This window comes from Mustela lutreola, chromosome 14 (assembly GCF_030435805.1).
Source record: "Mustela lutreola isolate mMusLut2 chromosome 14, mMusLut2.pri, whole genome shotgun sequence".
Classification (NCBI taxonomy): Eukaryota; Metazoa; Chordata; class Mammalia; order Carnivora; family Mustelidae; genus Mustela; species Mustela lutreola.
Window position 1 is genome coordinate 1,737,531 of NC_081303.1, and position 11,239 is coordinate 1,748,769.

Here is an 11,239-nt window from a genome sequence, read left to right on the forward strand (position 1 = left end):
TTTAAATTTACATATATCAGAACTCTGGATCCATTGTGTATGTATTTGGAAATAAATTTTAAAGAATAAAGCACTACAAAGAAGGCACAGTACATAAGATGAGTCAGGAGTGTAACAATAGCAACTTAATTAGTACCAGAAAATAAACTCGAACTGAGCAGTACATTTTAATAGCTACAATTTCTCACACCTAATAAGTAGAAAGTCTTAAAATATCAACAGCTTTTAGAAGTGAAGTAGTTTAAACAGATTTTTCAAGAAAGTGGATCTAAGGTTAACAGAACTATTGGAGAGATTTCTGGAGAACGAGTTACTCCGATCTTACACTCCATCCAGAAAGACAGTACATGACATCACAGCAGAAAACGCACTATCCATGGAGACACGATGATGTCACCCACTTCGCCTGCCACACCTTAGAGAAGACACTATGGAAACAAACAGTTCAGAAAAGGGCATTTCAATTATTTTTTTAAGATTATGTAGCGAGAGAGAGAGATGGGGCAAGAGCAGGGAGGAGCAGCGGGACAGGAGGAGCGTCTCCAGCCGGCTCCCCGCTGAGCACAGAGCCGACACGGGCTCCATCCCAAGACCCTGAGATCATGACCTGAGCAGAAACCAAGACTCTGACAGACACTTCACTGACAGAGCCACTCCAGTGACAAGCAATTAAAATATTAGAAAGCAATTATAAAAGGAGAAATCAGGAGTGTTCAATCTTCAAACATAAGATCTGCACAGATAAATATTTTCCAAAGTTTATAAGATCATAAATGTTACAGATAGGATAAAAACTGTCACTGAAAGACCGAACTAATACAGTTAAGGTTTAAATAAGGCAGATCCAAGGAAAATAAAATATTTTGACAGAATAGGAAAAATGTATTAGAGGCATTATCCCAGTACATTTAGAATGAAATCTAAAATCCTTCCCAAGTTGCATAAGCCTCAGTATCCCCTGGTTCCCGCCTGCCTTAGCATCTCAGTCTTCACGCCCACCCCACCTTCCCCAGAACCGGTCCCCACTGGCCCCCTGCCATGCCCCCAGTGAGCCTCTGTGTTTGGCTGTTGTTGGCTCAGAATGAACTTCCCCTGATCTCCACCTGGCCTGCTCCCTTTTTCTGAGATTTCAATTTAAAAGCCACATCCTCAAGAGGACCCTCTCTAATTGTCCCCCATAAAGGTCCTCTAGCTACCTCCTCTTGGAACCAGCCACTATCACATTACTAAGTTTAATTTTCCTCACATCATTTGGCACCAAAGAGGCTACCCATTGTTTCATGGCTTCATTCATTTATGTCTTGAATATATTGTATGTTTCCTCCACTAAGGAAAAAGGGAATTTAAAGGTTAAACCATCAAGGAAGCTTTCCCTGATCACCCTGGCTAGGTCAGACCACTCTTTTTTATTATGCATTTTGACCTCACCTTGTAATCTTTTCCTTAGAACCCAACTTACCCTTGTAATTTATCTTCCACTGTTTTTCTTGATAAGTTCCATGGGGTGCACAAGGTAAGTAGGGACCAGAGAAGGTCTCCAACGCCAATTAAGAAATCTGGGCTCTATTCTGTGGGCATGGAGGGGGGAAATCTTGTTACTCGCTGCAGAGCCAGTGCCCGGCACACAAAAGCACTCAGTAAATACTCGTTCGAACCGACAGATACTTGGTGACCGAGAAAGAGTGGATGAAGTATGAAACTTCACTTCTCACTCCACTCATGACACCTAATTTGAAATGCATTAAAGACTTACACGTAAGATTTGCAACCATAAAACTTCTAGAAGGAAACAGCGGGAAAGCTCCTTGACACTGGTCTGGGAAGCAGTTCTTAGGCTAGGACACCAAAAGCACAAACAAAAAAGCAAAAATCAGTAAGTGGGACTACAACAAACTAAAAAGCTTCTGCACAGTTAAAGGAACATTAAACAAAATGATATGGCAATCCTCAGAATGGGAGAAAATATTTACAAACTATGTAGCTAAGGAGGGATTAACATCTACATTACATATACATACAACTGAGTAACAGTTAAACGAACAGGAGTAAGAAGATGGGCAGAAGATCCGAACAGACTGTTCCCAAAGAAAACCTACAGATGGCCAACAAGTACATGAAAAGGTGCTTGGCATCACTAACCAGAAGGGGAACATAAATCAAAAGCAGCACAGCTGTCACCTGACACCGGTTAGAACAGCTGGGCTAAAAAGATAAGGGGTAATGGCAGAGTCATAGGGAAGCTCTATTTTTAATTTCTTGAGGAATCTCCTCACTGTTCTCCAAAGTGGTGCACCAACTTGCATTCCCACCAACAGTGGAAGAGGGTTCCCCTTTCTCCACATCCTCTCCAACACACATCGTTTCCTGTCTTGCTAATTTTGGCCATTCTAGCTGGTGTAAAGTGATATCTCATTGTGGTTTTAATTTGAATCTCCCTGAGGGCTAGTGATGATGAACATTTTTTCATGTGTCTGATAGCCATTTGTATGTCTTCATTGGAGAAGTGTCTGTTGATATCTTCTGCCCATTTTTTGATATGATTGTCTGTTTTGTGTGTGTTGAGTTTGAAAAGTTCTTTATAGATCCTGGATATCAACCCTTTGTCTGTACTGTCATTTGCAAATATCTTCTCCCATTCCGTGGGTTGCCTCTTTGTTTTCTTGACTATTTCCTTTGCTGTGCAGAAGCTTTTGATCTTGGTGAAGTCCCAAAAGTTCATTTTCGCGTTTGTTTCCTTTGCCTTTGGAGACATATCTTTTTTTTTCTTTTTTTAAGATTTATTTATTTATTTGACAGAGAGAGAGAGAGATCACAAGTAGGCAGAGAGGCAGGCAGAGGGAGAGAGGAAGGGAAGCAGGCTCCCTGCTGAGCAGAGAGCCCGATGTGGGACTCGATCCCAGGACCCTGAGATCATGACCTGAGCCGAAGGCAGTGGCTTAACCCACTGAGCCACCCAGGTGCCCCTGCCTTTGGAGACATATCTTGAAAGAAGTTGCTGTGGCTGATACCGAAGCGATTACTGCCTATGTTCTCCTCTAGGATTCTGATGGATTCCTGTCTCACGTTGAGGTCTTTTATCCATTTTGAGTTTATCTTTGTGTACGGTGTGAGAGAATGGTCGAGTTTCATTTTTCTACATATAGCTGCCCAGTTTTCCCAGCACCATTTATTGAAGAGACTCTCTTTTTTCCAATGTATATTTTTTCCTGATTTGCCGAAGATTATTTGACCATAGAGTTGAGGGTCCATATCTGGGCTCTCTAATCTGTTCCACTGGTCTACGTCTCTGTTTTTATGCCAGTACCATGCTGTCTTGGTGATCACAGCTTTGTAGTACAGCTTGAAATCAGGTAACGTGATGCCGCCAGTTCTGTTTTTCTTTTTCAATATTTCCTTAGCAATTTGGGGTCTCTTCTGATTCCATACAAATTTTATGACCCTGCAATTGCACTACTGGGTATTTACCCCAAAGATACAGATGTAGTAAAAAGAAGGGCCATCTGTACCCGAGTGTTCATAGCCACAATAGCCATGGTCACCAAACTGTGGAAAGAACCAAGATGCCCTTCAGCGGACGAATGGATAAGGAAGATGTGGTCCATATACACTATGAGTGTTATGCCTCCATCAGAAAGGATGAATACCCAACTTTTGTATCAGCATGGATGGGACTGGAGGAGATTATGCTGAGTGAAATAAGTCATGCAGAGACAGTCATACGGTTTCACTTATTTGTGGAGCATAAGGAATAACACGGAGGACAAGGGGAGATGGAGAGAAGAAAGGAGTTGGGGGAAATCGGAAGGGGAGACGAACCATGAGAGACTATGGACTCTGAAAAACAATCTGAGGGTTTTGAAGGTATGGGGTGTGGGAGTTTGGGGGAGCCTGGTGGTGGGTAATATAGAGGGCATCTATTGCATGGAGCACTGGGTGTGGTGCATAAACAATGAATTCTGGTACACTGAAAAGAAATTAAATTTTAAAAATAAATTAAAAAAAAAAAAAAGACAAGGGGCAGGCAGTGTTGGGGAGGCTGTGGAGAAAAGGAACCCCACGCAGTGCTGGTGGGAATATAAAATGCAGCCACTGTGGAAAACCACATGCAGGGTCCTAGCACTATTTCACAAATAGTCCTACCATATGATCCAGTAATCCCACATCTGTGTATTTATCAGAAAAATATGAAAACACCAACTCCAAAAGATAGATCACCCCCATGCTCAATGCAGCATTATTCACAATAGCCAAAATATGAAAATGACCTAGCGTCCGTCAATGGATGAATGTGTAAGGAAAATGTGGTCTAAGTACACTGGAATATTCTCCAGCCACGAGAAAGGAGGAAATTCTGCCACTTGTGACCACAGGGATGGACTCCTAGGCCATTATGCTCACTGAAGTAAGTCAGAGACAAACACTGTATGATTTCACTTGTTCGGAGCATCTAAAAAAGCCAAACTCAGAAACAGAGAGTAGAATGGAGGTTACCAGGTACTGGGGTGATATCAGTCAAAGGGTAAAAATGTCCAGTTAGAAGTGCCGAAGTTCTGGGGACTCAAACGCATGGCACCGTCAGGACACTTAACACTGTCTCCTTACGTACTTGCAAGTTGTTAAGAGTAGATCTTAGATGTTCTCATCACAAAAAAAGCAATGGTGATTATGTGATGCGACACAGGTGTAGGCTTAATGCCAAGGAAGTAATCATTTTGGAATATACATTATTAAATTAATACCTTATACACATTAAACGTACACAGTACTGCTTGTCAATTATATCCCGATAAAGATGGGGAAAAAAGAAAGAAAAGATGAGGAATTAAAAGGCAGAAAAAGGACAGAAAAAGATAAATGAGCTACCTGTGAGGAAAATTAGGGCATTCTATTAACCCACTGCTATTTACTTTTGCAAATACTACTGGTTCCTATGAAAGAAGAAAATAACCAGCTCCAAACTGCATTTGTAATAAAATCGCTTAGTGGGAAAAAACTGTTTATAAGGTTTCAGGATGCTATATTAGGTGCTGCACTTTGATTCAGTTCCCGCAAATGAAATCCTGCCTGGGGCTTGGAGCTGCCTGTCCTTCCAAGTTAGCACTCCCAGTAACAAAAGGGATCCTGGAGAGCTAAGAAGTGCATGCCAAAGATAAAAACGGTAAGCCTATTTAGAAGAAACTTTATAAAGCTGGAAACTGAAAAACATTTCATGCAATAAAATCCTGTTTTAGCCATCACGAAACTCTCTTTGAAGTCTCTTTCAAACCAAAAACTTAAGATCTTTGTTTAGTCTTGCAGAACATAGCAGATAATCTCTGAAGGCCTTACGTTATACTAACAGATCATCTTTGTTAACAGCATTCAAACCAATGTTCTATTTTAGAAAATATAGAACATTCCTATCTCTTTGGTAGCCAAAAGAGCCTTGGAATTATCTCCTCTTTTTATGCACAAAAGTAAATCAATTGATGACTCTAGCCCATTCTTTATCTTAAACAACACGTATGTGAGATATACTAACTACATTGGCCTGTCTCTGCTTTGCAGGTCAGGACCTAATTATGGTGCTGCAAGCTACAGCTGTTAACAAACCAGACGCAGACAGAAGCTGACCAGATAATGTAATTGCAGCGGTCAGGGAGGCACACCAGCAGAGCAAACAAATTCCACCTTTGGCTCAGAGAAAGAAACCATCAGCCTTTCATACAATACACATGCCAGAGGTGAGACTGAACACAGAGAAAGGACACCAATTTCTCCCTGGTTCACTTTCTTTCTTTTTTTTTTTTATTCTTTTTTATTAACATATAATGTATTATTTGCCCCAGGGGTACAGGTCTGTGAATCATCAGGCTTATACAATTCACAGCACTCACCCTCGCACAGACCCTCCCCAGTGTCTGTCCCCTGCCGCCCTACTCAGCCTCCTGCTTTGTGAGATGAGTCTCTCATGGCATGTCTCCCTCCCCATAGCATCTTGTTTCATTTTTCCCTCCTTTCTCCCCACGAACCAAAATTTACCTCTCCTTCCTCGTAAAGGACAGCAACGGACACCGGAGAGGGATCTGGGTGCAGAAAGAAACTTGAAAATTCTGCTCTAGTCAATTTCAGGCTCGGATTAAATCCGGAGCTGCTTCTGCCACACAGGAAGATTGTCACTAGGTCAAACGAGGAGTAAGAAATCTGTGCTCCTTGAGATCAACGATTTTGCCTCTTCAAGTATATACTGTTCAAAGTACACTCTATATGGAGCTTTGTGGCCCATGACTGACAGGAAGGAATGCATTTTGGACAATAATCCAGTACACACGAGGCACACACTGAAAAGTTTCATGGAAGTCATCCTTAGCACATACAATGAATATAGTGTCTGCTTTATGTCTTTTTAATGCTGGCTACACACAACAACTTGATTTCATGACTGAGTAATGGGTTAGAACCTACTCTGAGCAACCATGCGATCATACACGCACGCGGGCGGGCCCCTGCCTCCCTCCCTAACTGCATGTCTGTTATTCTCTGCCATACTTCCCGCCCCCTGCCCCCTCACTGCTGCTGCCCCCACCCTGCCCCACCACCAAATTTCTATTATTATTATTATTATTATTTTACATTAGATCACAACAGCACTTCCTGAAAAATGCCAACCACTTTGCTGCCTCAGGGCCTTTGATCCTATTGTTAGTGTTGCCTGATACACTTCCCCCAGGTCACTGCCCTTCATTCAGGTCTCAAGACAAGTCAGTTCTTCAAAGGGGCCTTTACTAACCATTCAGTCTGAAAGAACCACCACACACAACTTCAGCCGGGACAGAGAGTAGGGAGAGGACTCCACTGCTCTTAGGATGGTTGGGAATTCTGAATGACAAGAATGTAAGACAAGCATGAAGAAAACCAGTACTCCACAAATGTCAATTTCCATCTCCCTGTGCCACTGTTCAGGCCACTGAATTGTCACTATGGAAATTCTATTCCATTTGCTTAACGATGGCCTGACTGAAAAGTGAAGACTCATCCTCCTATATCCCCCAAGTACTTTGTAAGCTCTCAGGGCACTTACCACATTCTTTTTTTTTTTTTTTTTCTCTTTTAGCAAATACCTGAGGGCCTACTATGGTGTAGGCAATAGCAGTGACCAAAACAAGGATCGGTCCCTCTACCAGTTCAGTTCAGTAAGAGTGACAACCTCATAAACAAATAATTCCAACTGAATGTGGCAAGTAAATGAGATGTGTACTATGTAAAATTGTGACCAAAAAAAGGAAAAGAAAAGAAAAGAAAAGTCAACTGTCTTTGAGTAGAGACATAAGGCATCACAGAAGAGACACCGAACCTGGGTATGGAAGGATCAGAAGGAATCAGGCCGGCCCACAAGGAGATAAGCATATCTCGTGTGGAAGGAACAGCGTGTGCAAAGGAGAGGTGACATTCATACCACCAGTTCGAAGTTGCTTAAAATGTTCGGCAAAAGACAAGCAGCTGAAAGGAATGACTTGGCAATGGAGGGACGTGGAAAAAGCTAGACTGAGCAGTGCTGGATGATGGAGGGCCGCGTATGCTGTCCCAGGTACTTGGAATTTTACACTGTAGAGTATGGAGAGTCTAGAATTTAAAAGAGGTGAGTGACTTCAAATATTTGGGTGTTTAAAATTTCCTTCTGGGGAGCCTGGGTGGATCAGTCAGTTAAGTGTCTGCCTTTGGCTCGGGTCATGATTCCAGAGCCCTCGGATCGAGCCCCACATCAAGCTCCCTGTGAAGAGGGGAAGAAGTCTGCTTATCTCTCTCCCTTTGCCCCTTCCCCCCCAACTTGTGCTCACTCTCTCTCAAATAAATAAGTAAAATCATTTCTAAAAATTCCTTCTTGTGGCAGAGAAAATAATGGATTGAAGAACTGCCATACCATACTGTCAAAAGTCCAGGCAAGAAATACTGCAACTGGGGCGCCTGGGTGGCTCAGTGGGTTGAGCCGCTGCCTTCGGCTCGGGTCATGATCTCAGGGTCCTGGGATCGAGTCCCGCATCGGGCTCTCTGCTCAGCGGGGAGCCTGCTTCCTTCTCTCTCTCTCTGCCTGCCTCTCAATGTACTTGTAATTTCTCTCTGTCAAATAAATAAATAAAATCTTTAAAAAAAAAAAATAAATAAATAAAAAAAAAAAAGAAATACTGCAACTCAGCAAAGGAAAGAGTCAACAAAACCAAAAGACAAGTGACAGAGTGGGAGAAAGTATCTGTAAATGACAAATCAGATAAAGGGCTAGTATCCAAAATCTATAAAGAACTTATCAAACTCAACACCCAAAGGACAAATAATCCAGTCAAGAAATGGGCAGAAGACATGAACAGACATTTCTGCAAAGAAGAAATCCAAATGGCCAACAGACACATGAAAAAGTGCTCCACATCACTCGGCATCAGGGAACTACAAATCAAAACCACAATGAGTTACCACCTCACACCAGTCAGAATGGCTAAAATTAACCAGTCAGGAAACAACAGATGTTGATGAGGATGTGGAGAAAGGGGAACCCTCCTACACTGTTGGTGGGAATGTGAGCTGGTGCAGCCACTCTGGAAAGCAGCATGGAGGTTTCTCAAAAAGTTGAAAATACAGCTACCCTATGACCCAGCAATTGCACTACTGGGTATTTACCCTAAAGATACAAATGTAGTGATCTGAAGGGGCACATGCACCTGAATGTTTATAGCAGCAATGTCCACAATAGCCAAACAATGGCAAGAGTCTAGATGTCCAACAACAGACGAATGGATAAAGAAGATGTGATAGATATACACAATGGAATACTATGCAGCCATCAAAAGAAATGAAATCTTGCCATTTGCAACGTGGATGGAACTAGAGGGTATTATGCTGAGCGAAATAAGTCAACCAGAGAAAGGTAATTATCATATAATCTCCCTGGTATGAGGAATTTGAGAGGCAAAGTGGGGGGGTTTGGAGGGTAGGGGAGGAAAAAATGAAACAAGATGGGATTGGGAGGGAGACAAATCATTAAGACTCAATCTCACAAAACAAACTGAAGGCTGCTGGGGGTGGGGGTAGGGAGAGGGTGGCTGGGTGATGGACATTGGGGAAGGCATGTGCTATGGTGAGTGCTGTGAAGTGTGTAAGCCTGACGATTCACAGACCTGTACCCCTGGGGCTAATAATACATTATATGTTAATAAAAAATTTTTTTAAAAAAAGAAATACTGCAACTGCCTGGGCAAGAAACAAAGAAAGCTTAAACTAAAACAGGGCTTAATGACCCTTTGAATATGGGAGGCACAGAAAAGGAATGGAGAACAACTCTGGTTTCTGGTTTCGATTATCTATACTTAATCCACAATAACTAATATTAAAGTTCTATGATACTAAAGCCATACTATAGCTTATACTATAGTGATATCATTAATTAACTTGATGGAATTAGAGAAACCAGCTGGAATGATGGCAAGTTCAGTTTGGGTCATGGCACATGTGAGAGGCATTTGGGTGAGGAGGGAGACGTGTCCCTGAGGCAACTAGGTTGGCCCTAGCAGATGTGAGATGAAAATCGAAATTTAGACTCGAATGCTTTGGCACCAGTAAAACTCGTGTGGGGATGAAATCACCCCGGGCAAAGGCACTGACTACTGAAACTATTAAAGACTGAGCCCCAGAGAAAGGCATTCGAAAGCAGGCAAGGCCGGGGCAGGGGCAGGTAATGAAAGCTCATGCGCTTCGGCTGTCACAGAAAAGCTAGATAAACTTTGAGAAGAAATACTGGATGGGACCCGGAAAAGCCATTAGAAACTTAGACGAGAGCAGCGTCAGCGAAGCCATTCAAGAGCAAGTCGGGGAACAGAACCGAGGATGGGAAAGGGGCCGTCGGAGCCGGTGAAAATGCTGTGCTTCGGGCAGCTCCCGCATGGACGGAGGCCTGGGCAGCTCCGCACGAGCCGCGCGCTCCGCGTGATTGCATCTGCCCGGACCCGCGGGAGCAGGAGGAGCAGAGAAAGGCCGAAAGCGCGGGAAAGAACGAAGATCCGCGGGAGCCAGCAGTCCCGCAATGCGTGGGGGCGTGAGGTCTCCAGGGCAGCGGGATCAGCCCTCGCCACGGGTCGGCTGTACACACGGGGGCGAAGCCTGGGCCTGCGGCTGAAGACCGACCCCGGCTCCGTCGGGAGGACGCAGGCGGGGGAGGGGCAGCGGCTGGAAGGGGAGAAAAGAGCCCCGCAGGGACCGCGCCGGGGCAACGGGGTCACGGAAAGGACGGCTCGAGGGAAGGGCGGGGAGCGGCTCCGTGGCTCTGACCTCGGACCACAGTCCTCTTTCCGCGCCCCGCGAGGCGACGGGAACCGGGGCTCTCAAAGCCGCGCGGGCGCACGTCACCCGCCGGCGCGTTGAAAAGGCAAATGCCAAGCCCCATTCCTACGGATTCAGAATTCCTGGGGACCCTTCCAGAAGCTCTCCCAAGAGCTGGTCAGGGCGCTCCCGCTCAGAAGCACCTGCCGCTAAGGTAATCCGCTCTAGACGGGACGGACGCCAGGGCAGCTCCGACCTCAGGCCCTGGGGCGGGCGTGGAGCAGGGCACCCGCGGGACGAGCGCGAGGGCGAGGGCACCCGCGGGACGAGCGCGAGGGCGAGGGCACCCGCCGGACGAGCGCGAGGGCGAGGGCACCCGCCGGACGAGCGCGAGGGCGAGGGCACCCGCCGGACGAGCGCGAGGGCACCCGCCGCGACGCAGGGAGATGCGGGCCGGTGTCGCACAGCGCACGCACCGCGCAGCGTCTCGGATTCGGCCCGGCAAGGGGCGCGGAGAACTTGAAAAACGCAAACACTTCGAATGGTCGCCCCGCACCTCCCGCTCCCCAGCTGCAGGGTCCCCGCAGGACCGAAGCGGCGTCCGGGGCGCTGCACGCACCGGGAGGGAAAGAAACTGCGGAACCAGCCCGTGAGAGGGAGAAGCTGGAGCGGACGTGGAAGAAACCGGGGCGCCTGCGAGCGTCCCCCCGCCCCAGTACGTGGGACGCGGCGCCACCAGGGCTCCGAAGCCGTCCTTCCGGCCCCGCCTGGAACTCACCATCGTCCCGGGCAGCGCAGGCGGCAGGGATCTCGGCCGCCGGCGGACACCGCCTTCCCGAGGACGCCCAGTTACTCTGGCAACAGAGCCCCGCCCACTACCGGACGTGCGACGCCGCCACCGCCCCGCCCCCTTCGTTCCTAATGGCTGGGATGACGTGGAGCTCCGCCCACTGGG

At 46.0% G+C, this 11,239-nt stretch overlaps 1 protein-coding gene across 4 annotated transcripts in view; it reads right to left on the bottom strand.

Annotated features, from left to right (window-relative positions):
- The window catches only part of NME7 (NME/NM23 family member 7), a 276,360-nt gene extending 265,165 nt beyond the window's left edge, over positions 1-11,195 (bottom strand). For 2 of the 4 annotated variants that reach the window (XM_059145681.1, XM_059145685.1), the window contains exon 1: positions 11,063-11,195. In XM_059145681.1, the coding sequence (XP_059001664.1) occupies positions 11,063-11,065 (3 nt within the window). In that variant the 5' untranslated portion in view covers positions 11,066-11,195. The remainder of the gene's footprint in view (positions 1-11,062) is intronic. The other 2 variants (XM_059145682.1, XM_059145684.1) reach the window with 2 other exon arrangements.
- Between the last annotated feature and the right edge of the window lie 44 nt (positions 11,196-11,239).